Raw genomic sequence first — 22,080 nt, 5'->3', positions numbered from 1 at the left:
ACTTTGTAACTTGTTTTTGAAAAGTGCTCTACAAATAAGGATTATTATTATTAACACAATTCATGTTGTTTCCACAGAAAATGATATCAGTTAATCTAAAATGCTTAGCTTTACGTACAAGCCTACCCAACACCAAAACAATGGATGTTTTTTGTCTTATTTACAAATGCTAGCAGAACACAACATTAAATTAAGACATAATTTTCAAAACCTTAAATAATATATAAAGTCTCAACAATAGCAGCTCAAGATCTATACTGAAACAGCTGATAAGCATTTCTGAATGAACATATCATTGAAACATTGAGAAATAGCTGATTTATTGTAACTTGGGTAAAAAAAAAAGATCATCACAGCAAGTTCCAGCCTCAACTAGAGACATAAAGAGGTGTTGAATTCCTTTCAATTACATAGAAAATGCAGCAAAAAGGGAACTTTCTGGAGTCGCATTTATCCAGTGTGGATACAGAACAACACGGAAGGGAGAAGAACAGTTAGGGGCCACGGAGAGGAGTAGTTGAACCAGGGTAAGTGTTTCTCATTTGGCAAAGCGACCTCCATTTGAGGAACAACATCCAAGCATCAATAAAGGATCGATACAGCAAGAGATCTACAAGTGACAATGAATAATAGTAAGATATACAGTATTAGCACGTAAAGCATCAATGGGGTATATACCTTAGGAAAGAAGTGAGAGTTAATCAACAGTACATTCGATACAAGAGAATTGTAATGAGTTAGCAGAAGAAGAGCACAGGAAGTGCATGATAGGGTTTAGTGGTGTTATAAGAGGAAGTGTGTTCGGGAGAGATTAGTTTCAAGAGCTTCTTGTAGTTAGAGAGGAACGCCCCTTCTCTGATGGCATGCTTGTTCTACCATCGTGGTGTCACAGGGATGGCAGAGCAAGACGGCATTCGTTGGAGTAGAAGGAACATAAACGTACTTGACAATATGGATTGGATCTCATGATCAAATGCAATTACGAACTTTTATTTTAAAATTATTTGTTAGTCTGTTTAGGTTGGAAACATTTAATGTACACATTTCACTTAGTACAAAAATCCAAACTCATCACACTTGTAACCGAGCCCGTCTTTCATTCAAACCACACAAGCATTGATTTAAAACATATACGTTTCCCATGAAATGTCATGAGAAACTAATGGTTTAATCACCAAAACACAACATGATGACATCTTTTCAGTTTAGTCATTTTAACTATCTGTGAATCTTTACAAACAATGCAAGATATATTCAAATCTCCTCAGAAGTGCTTGAAGTATGCTACAGAATACTGTAAAAGACAGATTACACAGTTTTCATATCAGGCAATGCACTTACATTATCCAACATTTACAGAATCTATCATTTCCATAATATCTATCCTAAATGTAATCAAGTTGTGATCAATGAAGAGATCTTCTACAATCACTGATGCAAGAAAGAAACTTTACTGTATTACTGAATTTCTAGTGTTCAAAACCCTTTTTACAGTATGTGGTTACCAACTGTGTTTACCACCACGTAGGGCTGGACAATATGGCCAAAAATGTTATTACGATAAAAAGTTTCATATCCTTCAGTATCGACAATTCTCACGATAATCGTTATTTCTTTCGAGTTTAAAGGCTGATTTTTGCTCCTGAGTGAAAGTTGAAGAAACCTGATGGTTAATTGTGGTTTAAACTATTCTTCATGGTCAACAGTGGATCGCTTCACAAATCTGAGGTAGAACATTCAAAACAATTCTGATATTATGATAAAATCTTTGTCAGCAAATATGCATGAGTGAAATTACGTGAAAGGTTTTTTCGGTCCTTTTTCCTCAACAAAATAAACATCTTAATAAAAAAAAATTAATTAATTAATTAATTCGTGTATGATTCAAGTGAATAAAGTCAAACATTTATTTATATTGTTACATAACATTTGTTATATTGTTATTGAAAGAAATATATTGTGATAATTATTGTTATTGTTTTATTGTCCAGCCCTACCACCACGAGAAATTAGCTATGTAATTACGGATGATGATCATGTAGTGTATTTTACAGTATTGTACATACTATAGTCATTGAAGTGGTCCTTTGTGGCTGTGATTGTTACGTGGAACACTAAGTTAATAGCACTAAGGTTGTAGGTTTGAATCCCACTGAGGTCACATTCAAAATCTCATGCCTGACGGTGGTGATTCTGAAGTTTTGAATCTGAACATTTAAGGCTAAGGAAACAACAATATACATGTTTATTAAGCAAATGTTTCAGCAATGATCAATGAGGAACAATTAGCATTGTGATATTAAAAGGTATTTCAACAATAGAGAAGAAAATCTTAACAAACATTCTGCTTGTACTTTGTATGAACATAATGTATTTCAATGCGAAGCATGTCTTTCTACATGTTTTTGTTGTACCGAGTCAATGTCAGATGTACTTGTGAAAAACGGTCCCTTTTGATGATCTGTTGTATTTTTAAGAGTGGTGAAATATGTGGTGAAATATGTGTGAATTGTACCAAAGGGACATATATGGAAGACATATCAGGATATAATTTACATCAATAATATGTGCAGTTGATCTTACATACGTAGCATGTGTCTTTGTAAACGTGAAAGTATTACAAATCAACATTAAAAACTGAAATAATAGCAGGGTGCGCTAATATTTCAGCTAGTTATATACATCAGACTGGTACATATGGGTAATGTAATGGCCATTGACCAATGGCAGTTTGACGTGTGTTTGTATTACAATGTTGACAAGAGTATTTGCATTAATTTCATGTTAACCAAACATTTGTTTTATAGACAGGTTTAATATTTATTTTATGACTTTGCCTGAGTCTGAGTGTTCTGAATACCTTAATTAGTCAAGGTTGACCGGCACACCTGTCAACATTAGGATTTGAAAATAAGGGAAATATTCAGCCAAACTGTGAATCATTTTTCATTACTTTCTCACAAAAAGCATAACCACTTTCTCCAAAATCCCTTAACTCTTTTCTAATTTACCCCACCATCTGCAAAACACTACATAGTCTCTGCAGCACATTTTTCAAATGCTAACACACTGTGTCCAAAACTGTTAAAAACAAATTCAAACAGAATGATGGCAAGTGTCTTGCATCTTTGCAATGACCAGGCTAAAATATATAGAAAATCAGAATAGCAGAATATTTACGCACATAAATATAATGTTTACGTCTGTGTGTGTGGATAATTGTGTGCAATGTTTAGAACAAAGTGTGGTTTGGGTCTGCATTCTGAGTTTAAAATAGGAAACATGATGGTACATGATGTTCAGGTTGTGGTTATTGTGTCTCAAGTACCAGTGTTACTGCTTAAAGATTTTCTATATACATACACTTTATCCACATACACTTCTGTTTCGCTGACTGTGTGAAGAATTTTAATAATGCAACTTCAGTTTTGACCAGTGCATGTTAGCATTTGAAAACAAAAAATTTGTTAATCATTCATTTTAGAATAATAATAACACATTTACACTTTGTAGAGAGAAATGCACAAATGTCATTTAATATCCTTTATTTTTCTATATCATTGCATATAGGAATTCACTTAAAAATAAAAAAAGTTAAACAAAAACAAATTCCTAGAATTTCACTGCTGCAGTATAGCTTTTCTCACTTGTTTACGCAGTAACACTGGTACTCAGACACAATAACCACAGCCTGTACATCATGTACCTACATCCTGACCCATGTCTGCTAAAATACAAGCACATTTCCTTCTTTACACTTTGCACGCAGTTCTTAACCAAACTTTGTTCAAAACACTAAACACAGTTCCCCATGCATATAGATATAAACATAAAAATGTACGTACATGTTCTGCTAAGAGTTTCTATATAGTTCGGAGTGGTTACTGAGAAATTCAGGACATTTACAATCACTCTTTTCTGAATGTGTTTTCAACAGTTTGGACACAGTGTGTTAGCATCTGTCAAATATGCTGCAGATACATAGTGTTTTGCAGTAATGAGGAAATAGTTCATGGATTTTAGAGAAAGTCGTCATTGAATGCATTTTGTGTAAAAGCAAGGAAAAACGTTTTACAGTTTGGTCCACATAAACTTCTGTTTCGCTGACTGTGTGAATAATTTTGACAATGTGACTTCAGTTTTGACCAAATGCAAGTTAGCAATTGAAAAAAACTGTAAATCCTTAATTTTAGAATAAGAATAACATATTTTCATTTTGTAGACTGTACTAAAGTGTATCTAACAAAAATGAAATCAATAACGCAGAAATGTCCTTAAATATCCTTTATTTTTTCCCTATGTCATTGCACATAGTAATTTACTTGAGAAAAAATAAAAAGTTGAAACAAAAACTAAAATTTCAGTGCTGCAGTACAGATTTTCTCACTTGTTTACGCAGTAACACTGGTACTCAGACACAATAATCACACCCAGTACATCATGTACCTACATCCTGACCCAAGTCTGCTAAAATACAAGCACATTTCCTGCTTTACACTTTGCACGCAGTTCTTAACCAAACTTTGTTCAAAACACTAAACACAGTTCCCCATGCATATAGATATAAACATAAAAATGTACGTACATGTTCTGCTAAGAGTTTCTATATAGTTCGGAGTGGTTACTGAGAAATTCAGGACATTTACAATCACTCTTTTCTGAATGTGTTTTCAACAGTTTGGACACAGTGTGTTAGCATCTGTAAAATATGCTGCAGATACATAGTGTTTTGCAGTAATGAGGAAAGAGTTTTGGTGCAACTTGAATGCCTATTTTGTGAACAGTTTGGTCCACATACACACATTCGCAAATTCGCTGACTGTGTGAAGAGTTTTGACAATGCAGGTTAGCAACTGAAAATGTATTACTTACGTGTTACTATGTTCTTTTCGTTTCACACTAGTGTAAGCCTAATATTAATTCCAGTTGAAGCATTTTCAGTTTTGTGGTTTGTTTTCATTCATTAAATCCGCGCACAAGAACAACTGGTCTCTAATGAATTAATGCTGAGTACTAACTTGTCAATAATCATAACCATTCATGCAGAAAAATTACTGTAGGTTGAAGCCTTTTTTAGGTTGAAGCCTTTACTTGCACAATATGCTTATAAATCATTTTTCAGATTCACGTGCATCTATTTTTAGGGGCATACGCGAGTGAAATAGTCTGTAGAGCACTGCATCATCCATCCTTCCCTACTTGCGCTGCTGCTGCTCTTCCTCTTCCTCTTCTTCTTCTTCTTCTTCTTTTAATGGTGGGTACTAAGCCCAGCCCAGCTTGTCCAAGGCTAAAGTAAATTGTTGTAGTATACAGCTTTGCTCTGATTGTTATGTGACCGGTAATAGTATTTTCACATGTGTAAATGTGGAATGCCAATAGACAAAATAGTGTAGCAAAATAGAGTAATATTTACAGTTTTGCTGGAAGGTCATTATAAATTACAGAGTGAGTGTAAAGCAGAGAACATGCATTCAGTCTGGTACACTTGGTAAATGATTTGGCTACAACTGTAACCGGTCAACAGCTGTTAAAAACACTGTACTTGTACTCCGTGTATTTTGTGAAGCGTGAGACAACCATCTCACAGTAATAAGCCCCGAATAAGTACTGTAGGCCTGCAAGACGCCTCCTTTTCGTCCTGTCTCTACTTATTATTGGTAACCTGCAGTCCATTTGCTGTCTAATAATAGCCTTCTAATAAAGCGTATAATCAGTTATTTCTTCGTGAGCGCCTTGTGACTCCAAAGAACAGAAATGTACATCAGAAGCATTGAAGTGCTGCACGAGGCCTCTTGTATGTGTAAACCTACAATACCCAATAAAGCTGATTCTGATTTTGCTCAAAGCACCACTGTGCATAAGTACAGCCTCAAAGCGCTGCTATGGCTGTAAGTCTTGTTGTTATAACATCAATAAAGACATAATAATACGTGAATTATATTCATCTCTCTGATCAGTTCAGCCACTGATGCTCAATGTTGTTTAACATCTGCTGTCTAAATATTCTGAAAGATGTTTATCCTCATTAGCTCCATGTTCAAAGTACTGGATATGGTTTTAGAGGTGACGGAAAAGAGTTTAATTACTCTTTGTGCTTGTGAATCTTTCCTTTGTCATTCAGGTGGCAGGTACTGGAGTGCTGGTTTTGGGCATTTGGCTACATTTTGACTCCAGGACAGCAGGACTGCTTAATGCAGAGAACTCACCTACAGTCTTCTTCACTGGTAAGGCCTTTGACAAAAAGCTGCCTAGTTGCACCTACGATACAAGTTGGTGGAAACAACCTTTTTTTGTGACCAAATTTTTATTGGTTTTTCATTTTCCATTTTATTTCAATTTGGGGAGTAACAATATATTAGAAAGTATAATCATAAACTACACATAGTCCCAAATACATACAGTACATACTAGTCTCCTGTCTCATCAAAAATTGTACTAGGCCTATAAATCAACCTAAATGAAGAGAAAGTACAAAAGTACAGATAAATAAAGTATACATCCTGAATTCTGACAAATTAAATACATTATTTATTCCATTATTCCCCAACCCCCGCCTCACCCCCCATCCACCCTACCCTGTGGCCTAGTCATCAACATCAACATGACATTACCCTGGTATAATTATTAATATACAAATAAAAGATAAACAAACTAAAACTAAAAATTAAGTAAACACATTTTAAAGTGAAAAGAAAAAAATTGTGTTGTTCAATTTTCCTTTTAGACAGGCTAAACTGTAACTGTTCGAAAATTAGATCAGTGATTTCACCTTTTACTTCAGTAGAGAAATAGCATGTATTGTCTCGGTCTTCATTCCTCGTGCTCTTCCTATTGATACTTCCAGCAAGAGAATATTACAAAATTAGGAATTTCCATCTAACAATTTGTTTTTTATTACTTGATGTTTGTTTTTTATTACTTGATAAAACACTAGTAGAATCATCATTTAATATAATAACTTTTAGGAGACATGGAATCATAAAATCCTGGACATTCCCACAACATATGTACACTATACACTAGTTACATACTAGCTACCATAAAAATTACTCTTGGGGGAAAATTAATTAAAAAAATAGAAAGTCAGGCAGCTAATGTTATTTTTCAACTTTGACCATCTATCTAAATCTTCTGTGATGGATTTAAATAGTTTTTTGATAATTATTTGTCACAGTTTGATACATAGAAGAATAAATATAGATATAAATATATGATGTCTAGGCTAAAAAGTTTAGAAACTTTTGAATGACTACATACCTCCAATAGACAACAAATAATGGCTAAATGATTCTTTTTACTCAAATATAACAGGTTCTCATAAATGGCAATCCATCCAAACAAATTAAATTAAAATATTTTTGTAAGAAAAAGAGCTGCTACTTGATGCAGCAAGAACATCAACTCAGTCTCTTAGTCGCCACCAGTCCGGATCTATAACACTTGAATATGATAATAAAAGTAAACTACCATCATAGTATGATTTGAAATTTAAAAATACAGTGTATATCTAAACAGCATTCTAGTGAAGGTAAAAACAGATTTCATTTTCATTTATGACCTATTTTTTGATTTTTACCTTTACGCCCTTCGTTATCACTGACCCATTTATGAAAAATATAAAGAACATGACATGTTTTTAGCCACCATGTTGCGTTAGAACAACGAGACAGACAATTGGGAAAGCTGCTTTTATTCTTTTGTGTGAGCAATGTGCTGTGAAAGAAAGTTCTGTTCTGTATTGTTGTGCTTTGTTTACTGTATGCTGGATAATATGCAATAAACCTAAGTTAGTGTCTTTAAATGCAATTCAACAACTTTATAACATTATAATAATCTAACGAGTGAAATATCTTTGTTGCTAATGAGAACTTACACATGTTTGATGTTTACCCCTTTGAATCCAGATAATTAAGAGTTTATAAGCGCGGAAACCCTGGGGTATCTAAGTTTATCGTAATATTACATAAGCATGCAGCTTGTTAAAGCATGTTATTTTTTTATTGCCTTAGAACGAGCCGTTTATATCTACATGGGCGTTGCCATGTCGCGTCACCATGTTTCTACAGTAGTCCAAAAACTGACTGACACATACAGATGACAAAGCGTAGGTATTTTATGCGAAAGGTACCCTTCAGCGAAACGCCGCAGTTTGCTAGTGCGTTGCAATCCTGAGGAGGCAAGGGTTACCCGGTCGACATGCATATGTTTACTGACTTACTTTTAGGCAAAAACTCATGTGATGGTTAAGGTTAGGGTAAATTGCTTCAGAGGGCTGTCAAGTGTGTAGGCGCACCTGGATGCGTCTCCTACAGACTTACAAATAACTACGCTTTGTCACCCTTTCTCAAATCGTCGGTATATGACGCCCTGAGATTAGAACGGGCTTGACAAACTGCTACAGAGCACATTTCGTCACTACATTGAATACATACGAAGTAGAAGAAGAAGTAGTTGTAGTTGTTGTCGTCTGGTTTATTAGAAGTAAGAAGAGAAGTGAAATTTGGACAAATGCAGGATCACACTTAATATTTAGCACAAGAGCCGACAGAGTGTTGGCCACCGTAGCTTCTCCTAAGTGCTTGGAAAGGGAGTGGTGAGCAGTGACTGAGTAGTTGGTTGCAATTCGCAACCCTCACCACTAGATGCCACTAAAACTTATACACTGAACCTTTAAGCTAACCACAACATGGCTTACTCTACACGGTTACCTGCTGAAATGGAACAGTTTCTTTACATGATAACAAATAATGTAGATAAATAATTAACACATGTCAAAACAAAAAACACAGATACTTACAAGACCAAAGTAAAGGTCCTATGCTTTGAACATTTTCTGTAATGCTGCTGTCCGACAGAATCGTAATGGCCTTTTGTTTTAACTTAAAATGAAAGAGTCTAATAGCCTAACATCATAGAATGTGGATCTCTCAAATGTTTACTTGCATTTGATGATATGTTGCTGTGAAAACTACATTTAACTAATTTTACCACTATGAAGGCTATACTCACTGCTGGTCTGAAACTGGGCCAAACTGTTTAAATTTACACCACTGTTTGCCTCGATTTTGCCGGGTGGGCTAAAATCAGAGTACAGTAGCCTGTCAAATTCAGAGCTAAATCGTGGCTACAGGTCGACCATGTCAATGAAATGACACTTACAACTTGTTGATATTATTGACATTGTTTTGCCTTGGGCCTTGGGCAAAGGTTATTATGGCTAGAATCAGAATCAGAATCAGAATCCGCTTTATTGCCAGGTATGTGTACACATACGAGGAATTCGACTCAGGATTATACATTGCTCACGATGTGCTTACTTGTACAAAAATACCATAATACAATATTAAAATAACAATAAAATAAAATCAGACACAAACTACAGTATAGACAACACTAACATACACACTATGAACAAAACAATATAGACGGGGGGTGGTCGTTGGTAAAAGTCACGGCAAATGACTTATTAAAGTTCAGGGTGTGTCATACTTCACACAAGTAATTTTACCCAACAAAGTGTACATCCACTAGAAGTGTTTTAAAGTTGCATATTGACCAGCTACACTCATATTGGCCCAATATGTCCATATTGATTAGATCAGTGAAAAATACCCTGCAGTATCATTATTTTACAGCCATATCGCCTCCTACATGTCTGTAGGTGTGAATATCCTAATAGCGGCAGGGACTCTGATGATGGTCATGGGCTTCCTCGGATGCTGCGGGGCCATTAAAGAGTCGAAGTGCATGCTGGGATTGGTGAGTTCTTCATTCTTGGATGGCACAAAACTACACAACTAAGGGTCTCATTTAGAAAACTATGTGTAGAATCCTCACTAAAAGTGCATGTGCGCCAAAAAATATTCAGACTCAGATAAAACTGTAAGCAAGTTCCCTTTATAAATCACAATCAACTTGAGATGTGGCGCATGTGAGGGAGCTCCATGTCCGACCATTTAAAGCCCATAGTTGCCTATAAATGGTCAGTGAAACGCCCCTCATTAATATTAATATGTACTGACTGCATGAAGGACACAAATTCTGAAAGAAAAGCTACAAAACTAAATTTAACCCAGTGTGACACTGACGTTCCTTTTGGTGAAGCTGAAGCATGTTGTTTGGTGGGTAAAAAAAGCACTTTAACGCAACGCTTGTGCACCGGAGGAAAGGGGCCCAGGTGCCAATTTGGATTCCCCCATTTGAAAAGAGATTAAACCAAATGCATTCCGCTTGTGTTTAAACATTTATTTAGGCTACAAAAAGAATCCATTCACTTAATGAGACTGCTGATGAGTTAAAAGAAATATGAATATATATGGTTGTAAATGACATAAGCTGAAAGATTTACTTAATAAAATAGTGTTATATTTTCTATAACGTGTTTTTACAAGCAGCGAATCACATCCACACGCTGGCACACAGCCTTTAGCTTGATAAGGCAACGAACATGTCATAACAATAGGCTACATTAAACTATTCACTTAAAGTGTATGTATTAAAGTACTTGTGTTTATTATCTGGATCTTTTTGTGCGCTGCAAATAATCTTAAATATTTTCTTTTACAAACTTCAGGGAAAGTCAATCAAACGGGTGTTTGTTTATTCAGAAAGGCTTTAAGCCTACAATACTCAGAGGTAATATTTCGACTTATTTTACACAATAGTAAGCCTATGTATTTCAAACCATTTCATTCTTCTGCCATGGGAGTCGGCGTTTCTCATTTCTCCAGTTTATGTGAGTTTGCACATTCTCCCGTCAAGTGTGTTTTTCATAGGTTACAACCTTTGCTTGGAAAGTGGCGTCCGCACCTTTCCAGCCCTGTTAGGTCGAAACAACGTTTATAAATGAGGCCCCTGGTGACCAGCTGCTGAAGGTGCACAGGGGTCTTTAAGAGACTTTCTGTACTACAACATTTGTAATGTGAACAGTATTTTTTTATTCTCTGGTTTGAACCCGCCTCGCAACAGTAGTTGAATCAAATCATCAGCTTAGGCTACTTGACGTGCAGGTTCACACAAGGTGTGGTTGAGATTTGGGCAGAAGTTCAATCAAAGCTGACCTTAACAACCACGGCCTGAATGACAGTTCTTGTATTTCCAGTTTATCTAAACTAGTCGTCACCATTATAATTGTCTAAAGTTAAACAGTCCTGTAACAGATAAACCTTCAAACTCCTGGATCTGTCACTCCAAACCAGTCTTCCTGAATCATGTTTCATGTTTCACCTGTACCGGAACAACAAGCCCCCACCAACCGCCCACTTAGTAACTAGGAATATTTACACTGTGTTAAATATTAAAATGCATGTGATGCTACCCAGTAAACAAGCAGACTTAACTAATTAAATCTCTCTCGTTTAGTTCTTCCTCTTCCTGCTCATCATCTTTGCTGTGGAAGTGTCTGCTGGGATCTGGGGCCTCTCCAACAAGGACAGGGTACACGACACATACACACACACACATTTTGGATTTGCTGTTGGTTGGCAGAGTCGGCATTCAGTCAGTAATTTTAAATTGAGTTTGTATTTATTTTTTTGACTGTTTCTTCAGGTGGTGAAGGAAGTTACGGAGTTCTATAATCAGACTTACGCCAAATCCAAATCCACATCCACATCCACCACACAGGGAGCACTGAACGAGACCCTCCGTGTCATCCACCTTGGAGTGAGAACACACATACACACACCCCTGATCGCCTGTGGATTTATTAGCTCTCTTTTGCTTCTACTCCTTATATTATTCTGAAATTCTGAACCATAACTGAAATTGGAGCATCTTGGTTATTACAGCTAGAAGTATTTTTTAGCACTTGTGTGATCAGTGTGCACTCATGTTTACAGAATATCACAATGTATCTGTCTTTTGGCTCTGGACTGATTTTTAGCCATGCTAGTGGCTAATTAACTATCACTAACTGGGTGTACTGGTTTGTGACCAGATACCTGCAAAACTAAAACATTTGCCATCAACCTCAGCTCAACCTTGTGGTTTTACTGCAAATTCGCAAATGTTAGAAAGCTTACACACTAAACTAAGATGTTAATTAAACATGGTAAACATCATACATTTAGCATGCTGATGTTAGCATTTATATCAAAGCAATGCTGTGCTTAAGTACAGAGTGACAGCTGCTAGCATGGCTTTAGACTCTTTTTTAAATTCAAAGTTGCGTGTTTTGAAGAGTGAACATTTATTTGGCAAGATAGTGGTTTTGCACTGTTTTTAGTTGTCACATTTTGGCCTTTTCACGTGCAGCAAAAAACAAACACAAGAGGACACAGTTCAACATGCCTTTGATTTTTACACCTTTTTAGATTAAAATTTAGGCTGAATGTGTATAGAAGATTTTATTAGACTAACCCACAGAAAACAATCCACAAATGTGTACTGTGATGTGCAAATATTTCACTTTTTACAAATATGTATTTTTACATTTGTGAAGTGCAAAATCATATCCACAAAAATTCAGATGACTTCTACACACAAAAAAGTTTTTACGCATTTGCAGATTGCTTTCTACAAATTTGTGGGTCACGTTACATTTGTGACTTCCTTTTTATGCATTTGTGGAATTAGTACCACAGAGATCTGTAAACAGAGATCTGTAAGTGTGAGAGCAGTTTATTGGCTACACCAGCAGGTGGCGGTAGCTGCATTATATACAGTCTATGATTGCCTCCCATGAGTTGTAAGAATATTCACTGCAGTCCCCAGGATCAACTGTAGGAGACAACCACTTCTGCTTCTGCTGGACCACTGGACTCTACTCCTTCTAAACCTTACTATACAAGTGTATATACTTTACTACTGAATACTTTATCAATAAAATCTTCATAGATGTGTGTTGCTGTATATACTGAGTGGAAGATATAAGATTATTAAATGTCTGACGTCAGGATTTCTTCTTGGAGGAACTAAAGTTGTGGACGTGGCCTTGTTTCCTGTTCACAGCTCAACTGCTGCGGCCCCACAGGGATGAAGAAAGATGCTGTTGAAGATACCTGCCCCAAGAAGACAGGACCGGAGCTCATCATCATGGTAAGGCAACAAACAGACGGGGTTTTTGACTGACTTACACAGGGTCTAAGCTCACATGGAGACATCATGTTGATCAGGGAGCCTCACTAATGATGAATTCTTCATACCTGTTATCATCCTGAATTAAATTTCAAAACACATTTTTAACACACCTCCTGTTTAGAAAACATGACCACAATGAGCTGTTATTATTCTGTACTGAGTAAGATTTAGTGTAAAATCATGTCTTTTCTTTTTGCTGTTCTATCAGAGCTGTCCGGAAGCCATCAACGCGACGTTCTACAACAAACTGCACGTCATCGGCGGGGTCGGCCTCGGTATCAGTGTCATCATGGTGAGTCTGTGGATGAAAATCTACACTTAAAGTACTTTAAAACCTACTGTAGCTTCCTTAATTAATTATTAAAAACAACAAATATATAAGAGTAATCCAATTTAGAAGTCAGTAGATGTACTAATAGCTTGACTGTTGATTAAATTGCATGCAAGTCTTGTGAGCCTCATTCTTCTTTCTTCACTCATTTCTAGTCCATTCTTGACTCATTTGATTTCTATTAGAAACAGATTGAAATTTACTCTGTAGCTGCATATTTGCACTTGTTTTAAGAAAGTAAGGCTTTTAATTATAGACAGAAATGACTTGTTAAGATGGAGAATTTTCAGTGATAATCAAAGAGATACGAATAACAAACACACATTTATGAATATGTTGTATAATATTGAACACTTTGACCTCTTCGGGCCTCTAAAACAGCTTCAGAAGAAACAATCTCCCAAGTTCAGAATGAGACCAGAACCTGTGTCACACGTTGATATTTGCCTTTACACCTGTTCTTTTATATAGCGCCTTTTTCTCATCTTCCTACTACTCAAAGCGTTTTACACTACATATCACATTCGGTCACACTCATCCGTTCACACACACACTGCTCATCAGAAGTCAGAAGGAGACTAACATTCATACACACTCTCAGTTTAGGGTTCAGTATCTTGCTCAAGGACACTTCAGCATGCAGACCAGAGAAGCCAGGGATCAAACCTCCCACCTTCTGGCTACTGGGGTTGCTATATTAACATTAGCTAGTGGATCTACTGAAGCATGACCAAGTTGTGGGTGCCAATTTGTAGCTTCAAAAATCCCCATGAGACACAAAATACTCTCCTTTGAATGATTTTGTGTCTGATATGGATTTCAAATTTTTATACCGTCACATCTCTAGTTGCAAGTAGACATCTCTTCATTTTAATGGCTCCCAAGCCCAAAAGGTTGGGGGTCACTGCTGTAAGGTGCTGTCAGTAAAATAACACCGTAACTCCTGATGTTTTAAGTTTCATTTTAGCTAAAAGAAGAGTGAAGTCTAATGTGGTTTTAACTCCATGTTTCCTGTCTCCTCCTCCTCGCTGCAGATCTTTGGGATGGTGTTCAGCATTATGCTCTGCTGCGCCATTGTGAGGTCCACGTTCTGAACAAACACAAAATCCTGTCCATCAATCTTTAGCTTAAGGGTGCTCACTTTCCAATCCTCTGCTTTAAAGTTTAAATCAGTTTAATAATCGTAACGGGCATCTCTTAGTTTGGATCCATACAGGATGGTTGTGTTGACCTGTGAGAGTATGGATACAAATGTTATTGTGTTGGATGATATTGAAGATCACTCCTATTAACTCTGTTTTTCCCTTTTTAATCACAGTTTTTATTGTTTGATAATATAAACTGCAGTTTATGTAAAATGTGTTTACTGTTTTGAGTTGTAATTACAAATGAGTAAAAAAAAAGCGTGTTTTTCAATTTTGGTTACGTTAGAAGCTTTTGATTTTTATGAACTGGACTGGAAATTTCTGTTAATATTTTTGATGAAGGCAAATATTGAGAAATAAATTTACTTATAAACAATGATTTGTGTTAAACTGGGCATTTTGTAATAATGGAATAGTCAAATCTTTTCTGGATGGTTTTTAAAGAGGACTGTAGAGACACTGATGTCTTAACTCTGATTATTTTGACCCAATAACTGCTTTTGACTTACAGGCAAAGTTGAAAGTCGGTTAAAGTTAATTGTAGGTTGTAACAGATCAGAAATAAGTTAACAAGGTCAAGTCACTTTGATTTTTATGGACCAAATTCCAAGTCAGCTCACAGTTTGAAAATCTTATTAAAGGGCCTATATGTGGTTTCCAGCGGCCACGGTGCGGTTTTGAGATCACAACCTGGTTTGTCGCTCGAACTCATGAGCGAGTATAATCCGACACACAGAGACCAGAAACTCAAGCAAACTCCCATTGCAACTTTACATTAATATTTTTATCAGCTTGAGGTTGAACTAATCCATCAGGACAACATATACATTTGTTAGTGATGCGAACAATACAAGTCTTGAATTGATACACAATTTCCTCCAATCTGAAATGTCTCAGCAACTATACGATGGATTGCCACGAAAGTTCGTGCACACGTCCATGCTTCCCAGAGCTATTTGTTATACACATTTGTCTGTAGACTTTTGACCTGGTTTGTCCTCTCTGGAGTCTAACCAGTACCTTAAATAAGTATAACAGCAGAGGTCTATTCATGCAATGTTCATTCAGACATGAGAACCGGTTTCAGTAACATGAAGAATTCCCTCCTTTATTAGTAATACCTGGTCAGCTAACACTCATGAATCCCTTTCTCCTTCATTTCACAGTCTCTGCATCTTACGACTTAACAGCATTATAGGCAGTTTTTTAACAACCAAATATACATGGTAGAAACAAGTAGTGCTACGTCTGCTGTAATCATTTGTTTCATCTGTATTAGCAGCAGTTCACTCAGACTGTCACACAAAGTCACACACTGTCACAGTGTTTAGGTTTGAGTGCACATGTGTTTGTGTACAATCATCTGTGCTGATTAAGGGTCAGGATCTGCTCGATTAGTTGTAGAGTTGGTTGGCTGATCGGGTAGTGAGGCGGCAGCTTCTCCTCGGCACATGGCAGCTTCACAAAGTACCTGAAGGGAAGAAACACGGACCCTTCAACCCAGATTCTCAACTCAGATTATCAAGGTCTCGTCTTAACACAGAAACCCAATCTTCAATTTGTGACTTAAGATTAAGTTGACACTGCGATTTACTGACGACTTCTACAAACCTGAACTCCTCTCTGAAGTTGGACCGGAGGTGTTGTGCCAGCTGGCTGTTGTACTGCAGGCAGGCCAGCAGGAGGCGACAGCGCTGGAATAGTAGAACTGACTGACCAGGACTCAGAAACGATTCCTGTGGTTCTGACAAAACCAGCACCACCTGCTGGGCCTGATAACCAATGAAGGCCAGCTACAGGGAGAGAAGAGATCAGCCTTAAGTCCTCTATTTCAGCAACACAAAGCTCTGTTATTTATTTAGTTTAAAGGTCCAGTATGTAATATTCAGGAGGATCTATTGGCAAAAATTGAATATAATATCCATAACTATGTTGTCAGTGGTGTATTAAGACCTTACATAATGAACCGTTATGTTTATTATGTTATGGATTTTTTTTAACTTCTATCTACGTACAACACGGGTGCTGCATAACCTGCTAGAGAGAAGCAGCTCAAACCATAAAAACCTTCTCTCACAAATGGTCTAGCTCCGTGCAGACTCTGGCCACACAAAGTTTAATTTTGTCATGTTTTGCAGTTATTCACAGAATTAATTTTAATTAGCAACAGCTGGTATGACCTGCTGCTGGCAATTTACCTTAAAACTTTTTTAAAAAGCCCAGTCTCAATTAGATGCCTGTCCCTTTTAGTGGTCTGGTGTGGCGACATGTTTTAATAAAGCGACAGTCAGTGCCCGCTAAAAGTGAAAAGCTACTACGTAAGTGTTTTGTACTCTAATATTTGTAAATAAAAAAGAGAGAGAGAAGGGAAAACAGATTTGATAACAGGTGTGTTTGTATCAGAGTTGAGGGTATTCATGCATTTTGCCAATCCAGGTGTCAGAACTCAAGAGTCGCTCGCACCAGTAGAGCCCGGCTGTCATTGAGGAGAGCAACGCTACAAAACTAGCAGGCTGAGGTGGACAAAACACAGTGGAGGGCAGTAAAGAAAGAATTGCTTTTTGGTCAGGTTTATTTTAGGATACCAATTTTCGAGACATCTCAGCTAAACAGAGTGACAGTGAGTTTACCAGGTGAGGATGAGGCTGCAAGACTTGGAGGATCCAGCCAACAGACAGGACGTTGTCAGTAGAAGAACATCTGGTGGCCTAAAAGAAGTTTCAATAAAGTGTCACAGGCTGAATTCAAAAGTTCAGACTTCCCTACACTTCACTTTCAAACTCGCAGGCTTGAAACAGGCACGTTTCCGGGAAGTGCTGAAGCCTGTCCTAATCCACAATACTTGTAATACTACCATACTTTTTCATGTAAAGGTTTATTGTTGTAGAGGTTGGATTTTTTACCCATACAGAATATGCATAGGCCAAATAATTTTGTAATTAAATAATTTGGATTTAGTTGTTAAAAAACAGGTTTTCTCTCAAAGTGGCACCATGTATGATGCTAAGATCATCAGTTGAGGATTAGAGTATAATATCAGCAGTGTTCATGCTAAAACGATAAAAGCAAAGAAGACTGTGCAGATATTAAACATTATCTATGTATGTAAACCAGCAGACCCTGAACAAATTACTCACCTCGTGGCCTAAAAGCAGCATCTCAAACAGCAGAGAGGAGGCAGCGTCCAGATACTCCGCTAGCAAAGCCTGAAGCTAACAGAGACCAGAGAAGGACGACTGTGAGATTGAACACAAATTAAATGATAATATTATTAATGTGAGTAGAAAGCAGCTCACCTCACAGTCCATCAGAGATCGTTGGTTCTGTGTTTGTAGCTCTGGATCACAAATCAAGGCAAGAAGCATTCTGGAGGCCAGAGCGCCTCTGCAGGGAGAAAAAATTACTTTTAAAAAGGGAGCAGAAAATTACATTAATCCATTTAAATGATAAGTTATTCAAATAGACAGACTGACAGAGGAAGACAGAGGTGGGATGTTTACTTTTTGGCAGAGAGCAGGCTGAGTCTGGCCGGCTCGACCTCCGTCTCTCTGAACATGACGGCGAGCGTCTGGACGATCAGAGTGCTCAGTCTGAACAGAAGATTTGAGCTTGTGTTACTCTCAGAGCCTTTGTCCAAATATACCACAGTAAACCGTCACAAACAATGCAGTGATTCACTTCTCTGGACTTTCAACTGTCTCTAAGGTTACGTCCAGACACCCTACGGAGAAAACACAATCCAGCCGCTTGTCTCTGCGGTCTCATTCTTTCTGTTACTAGTGTTTATGAGACATGATTGAATCACTGTTCTGTTCAGAAAAACATGTAAATGAAACTAACTATATCTTGAATTTGGCTTTATTAAGTGATCACAGAGAGTAGGAGGAGACTGAACGGAGGTTTAAAGGTGCCCTGTGAGGAGACTTTGCAAACAAACGTTATGTTGACATTGAGTGTCACTCACCAAAATGCACTGTATGTATTCTTGAATTTAACAAACTTGCTCATAAAACATTTGCAAAGCCAACATTTAAATCCTGCTTGTTTACTAGTTTGCAATATTGCCTTTCCTGGTGCCTTACATAGGTAGCTCATGAAGACAGCTTTGTCGTTTCTAACTTCCTCCATGATCACCAATTTTAAATGTCGATACAGCCGATGATACTGCACAGCTATTGTCATTAACCTGTATTTATGTTGATTTTGTGGTATGACATTGCAACCACACCACTTTTGTTATTTGCCAACTGAAAAGAGGGTGAAGGAGAAGAAGAAGAAGAAGATCCAGTTGTTGATGATTTTCAGGTGTTTCACTGTGGACAGAGGTCCCAACTAAAACGACCTGGAAATGCTAATGTTTACTATAGGCTGACATTTTTTTGGGAACCCTGTGAGCCATTGGATTCATGTGGGATTCCTGCAGGATGTAAGAAAATTTCACTATTCATCACAGGACTGGGAAGGTACAGGAAAATAAGTCAACCTGGTGTGGACAGGAATAATAGATCTGTTTTTTTATATTTAAATATGCAGTTCTAATAAAAATAAACACTATTCTCTGAAAGGGACAGGAGTGAGACTAAACTGGTCAGTTAAGTGTGTTGAGTAAGAACAGAGCAGCTTACAACCTCAAAGGGCAACTTCCCTGATTGTATTAAAGGTGTAAGCTCAGACACACATTAACCCTCTCTCTCTCTCCACACACACACACACACACACACACACACACTCTCTGAAGCTTACAGTAGTTGATCTGCTGTGTAAACTCCTCTGAGGCTCTCACAGTCGTGGAGAGATTCCTCCAGAGACTGAACCAGGAAGACACACACGTCACTGGACTGAAACAGACAGAACAACAGACAAGTCTTCACCCAACTGCAACTATAAACCTCCTCAAGTCTATTTTAGTGTCTCTGAGGACCAAAGTGGGGACATTTTGTCTCAAGTTGGATCCCATTTCCACCTGATTTTAACAAAAGCACATTTACTCAAGTACTGCACTGAGGTATTGAGTATTTAATTGTTACAATACTGATAACGATTATACATAGAAAAATATCATAAGCTTATAAAATATATTATTATGGATTAAACAAAACATTTCACTGCCACTTAAATAAAGGATTGAATGCAATTTTTCATGGTGTTCATTTGCATTCTTTGCATTTACACCTGGTATCAATAAGGATTCTTATATTTGAATTCAGCCCACATTATGATTGGATATCAAAATGTAAATAAGATAAGTTGAGCTGCTGGATTTCAATAAAGTGGTAATCAAGCAAAATTCCCACATATGAGGAAATGCAGCGCTGCAACTAATGATTATTTTCATTTCTCAATAAGTCAATCAGTTTTTTGGTCTTTAAAATGTCCATCACAGTTTCCTAAAGCCCAAGATGACGTCTCAAATGTCCCGTTTTCTCTGACCACAACACTTGAAGATATTCAGATAGTCATTAACTCAAAACAATGATTATCAAATTAGCTGCTGATTCATTGTGACGAATCAATTAATAGATTAATCGACCAATCATTGCAGCTCTAAACATGTGTATCTTGTTCTCAAGTTTACGGTCAATACACAATTTATTATCTAAAAACTCCGGCAATTTGGGCAACTTGGATTTTTCAACTTGCATTTAAATCTAATTTTGGCTTGAAAAGGGTTCACTGGGTTAAGGCATGTAGTTATGATGTTAGGGGCTAGGGAATGACTAATGTCAAGGAGGGTCCTCGTTAGTACCGAAGTATAAACATGTGCTTGAATGTCTCACCCTCCAGAAGAGTCTGCGTAGTGCGACGTTGCGGTGAGCAGCAGTTTTCAGCTCCTGCAGCAGCAGGTAGAGACTCTCCACACTGATCTCCTCCTGCAGGAGCTCAGAGCTCAGCTGACCAAACAGGTGAGCTGTCCGCTCCCAGCTGCACGCACACACACATACACACACAAACAGCAGGTCATTAATAATGATTGGGCCTCTGTTATAATCCTGTACTTTGCCACAACAGAGTTTTGTTACCTGATGGCAGGAAGTTGCTTTCCATGAGAGGAGCCGGATGAAGCGCTGCACCTCCTTCTGTAGAGCGGGTCCAACAACAGAGTGGACTTCTGAACACACACACACACACTAATATGAAGACACTGGAGTGCTGAACATCTCTCCATTAACAAACTACAACAGGTGTATTGCTTTTCAGTAGGGATGTCTCGAGCAGATCAGTGCATTATTAAATAATTAATTGGCATCAACTGAACATCCAAAGACATTTTTTTCAGATACTTTATAATGGTCGGACATGTGGTCACCATGTTTGTAAGGCCTTAAAGGGGAACTCTGTTTAGAGGTATTAGTGAGTTCTACTACATATATAAAAAATTGCATGAAGCCTTTTGTGGCTCCAGAGGGAGCTGTGGATTTGAAAGAAGAAGTGAGCTTACCAGACCTCTGTAGCCTGCTGTTCATCTCTGCTAAAGGCTAGCGAGGCTACATTAGCAGCTATTACCGTAAAACACCCAAATGTTGGGTGGCGTTGTGGGTAATGTAGAAAGAAGAATACATGGCATTAGATATTATTATGAGTCAGTGGTGATTTTGTTCTGTCATATCCTTAGTACCTTTTTTGTTTCTTGCATATGTACCAGCTTGTTTTATATCATTCATTCAATGCAGCCAGCTTTTTAATCTCCATAAAATAAAGTGTTAAATGCATATGCCATGGTAGACCAAATTGTTTCACACTACTAAGCATTGGAGACAACTTCAGACTCCCTCAAGTGGCCTTTTTTTGTTATTGGAGCGCCACTACAAGTGCAATGCTGAATCGGTGGAGTGGTCTTTTAAAGGACAAAATGACATGCAACTTTTGATTGTCAACAAATTCCATGAAGAGATAAATCTCAACAATGAATGTATCCTTTCAATTCAAAGCCTGCTATATCCTATTTCGTTGTTCCACAGAGCTCAATAGTTTTTTTTTTTAAATTAAACTATGTATTTGTACGCTGTTTTTACATATTTAAGTCTTCAGGAGAAACCAGTAAACTCAGAGTTACAGACAACACCGAATAGTCAGAAAGTATTAACTAACACATTGTTGGTTTTGGTCTTTTTCGTGGAATTTGTTGGCAATAGGAAAAAAGAATTTAACTATGCCACACTAATTCTTCATGTGTGTCTCCATCATCACTCACAATAATGAAGCTGTTCCATGAGCTCTGTAGATGGAGGTAAAGTCTGGACGTATGTGATACGGCGTACAGATGCAGCTCAGCCTCCCTCTCCTCTCTGCTGTTCACAGAGTCTCTTCTCAACAGGCGAGACAGAACTGAACCGATCCTCCTCGGTACCTGGATCATCACATCAACACAAAATGGGTTGTTGTCTTTGGTGCTATTTTGTATCCCTAAATGTAGAAAGGGCTTTCGGGAGGTGTTTGCTTTCAGTCTCTGAAAGCCATGCCAAGCCAGATACCAAAACAATACTCTTTTCTTTTTTACAGTTCACATAAATTTGGGAACATGTA

At 37.4% G+C, this 22,080-nt stretch overlaps 2 protein-coding genes across 3 annotated transcripts in view; one reads left to right on the top strand and one right to left on the bottom strand.

Annotated features, from left to right (window-relative positions):
• The window catches only part of LOC123985188 (CD9 antigen-like), an 18,167-nt gene extending 3,232 nt beyond the window's left edge, over positions 1-14,935 (top strand). Inside the window, exons 2-8 of the mRNA XM_046072627.1 lie at positions 6,122-6,224; positions 9,662-9,759; positions 11,362-11,436; positions 11,551-11,664; positions 12,952-13,038; positions 13,289-13,372; positions 14,446-14,935. Of these exons, the coding sequence (XP_045928583.1) occupies positions 6,122-6,224; positions 9,662-9,759; positions 11,362-11,436; positions 11,551-11,664; positions 12,952-13,038; positions 13,289-13,372; positions 14,446-14,505 (621 nt within the window). The 3' untranslated portion in view covers positions 14,506-14,935. The remainder of the gene's footprint in view (positions 1-6,121; positions 6,225-9,661; positions 9,760-11,361; positions 11,437-11,550; positions 11,665-12,951; positions 13,039-13,288; positions 13,373-14,445) is intronic.
• Positions 14,936-15,705: 770 nt separating this feature from the next.
• Positions 15,706-22,080, bottom strand: part of lg16h12orf56 (linkage group 16 C12orf56 homolog) — a 17,843-nt gene continuing 11,468 nt past the window's right edge. For both annotated transcript variants that reach the window (XM_046072626.1, XM_046072625.1), the window contains exons 8-14: positions 19,300-19,394; positions 18,057-18,146; positions 17,853-17,940; positions 17,694-17,768; positions 17,187-17,264; positions 16,168-16,349; positions 15,706-16,027 (exon numbers count right to left, since the gene is read on the bottom strand). In XM_046072626.1, the coding sequence (XP_045928582.1) occupies positions 15,916-16,027; positions 16,168-16,349; positions 17,187-17,264; positions 17,694-17,768; positions 17,853-17,940; positions 18,057-18,146; positions 19,300-19,394 (720 nt within the window). In that variant the 3' untranslated portion in view covers positions 15,706-15,915. The remainder of the gene's footprint in view (positions 16,028-16,167; positions 16,350-17,186; positions 17,265-17,693; positions 17,769-17,852; positions 17,941-18,056; positions 18,147-19,299; positions 19,395-22,080) is intronic.

The sequence above is a fragment of the Micropterus dolomieu genome, linkage group LG16 (genome assembly GCF_021292245.1).
Source record: "Micropterus dolomieu isolate WLL.071019.BEF.003 ecotype Adirondacks linkage group LG16, ASM2129224v1, whole genome shotgun sequence".
Lineage (NCBI taxonomy): Eukaryota > Metazoa > Chordata > Actinopteri > Centrarchiformes > Centrarchidae > Micropterus > Micropterus dolomieu.
This window is presented reverse-complemented; position numbering and strand designations above follow the sequence as displayed.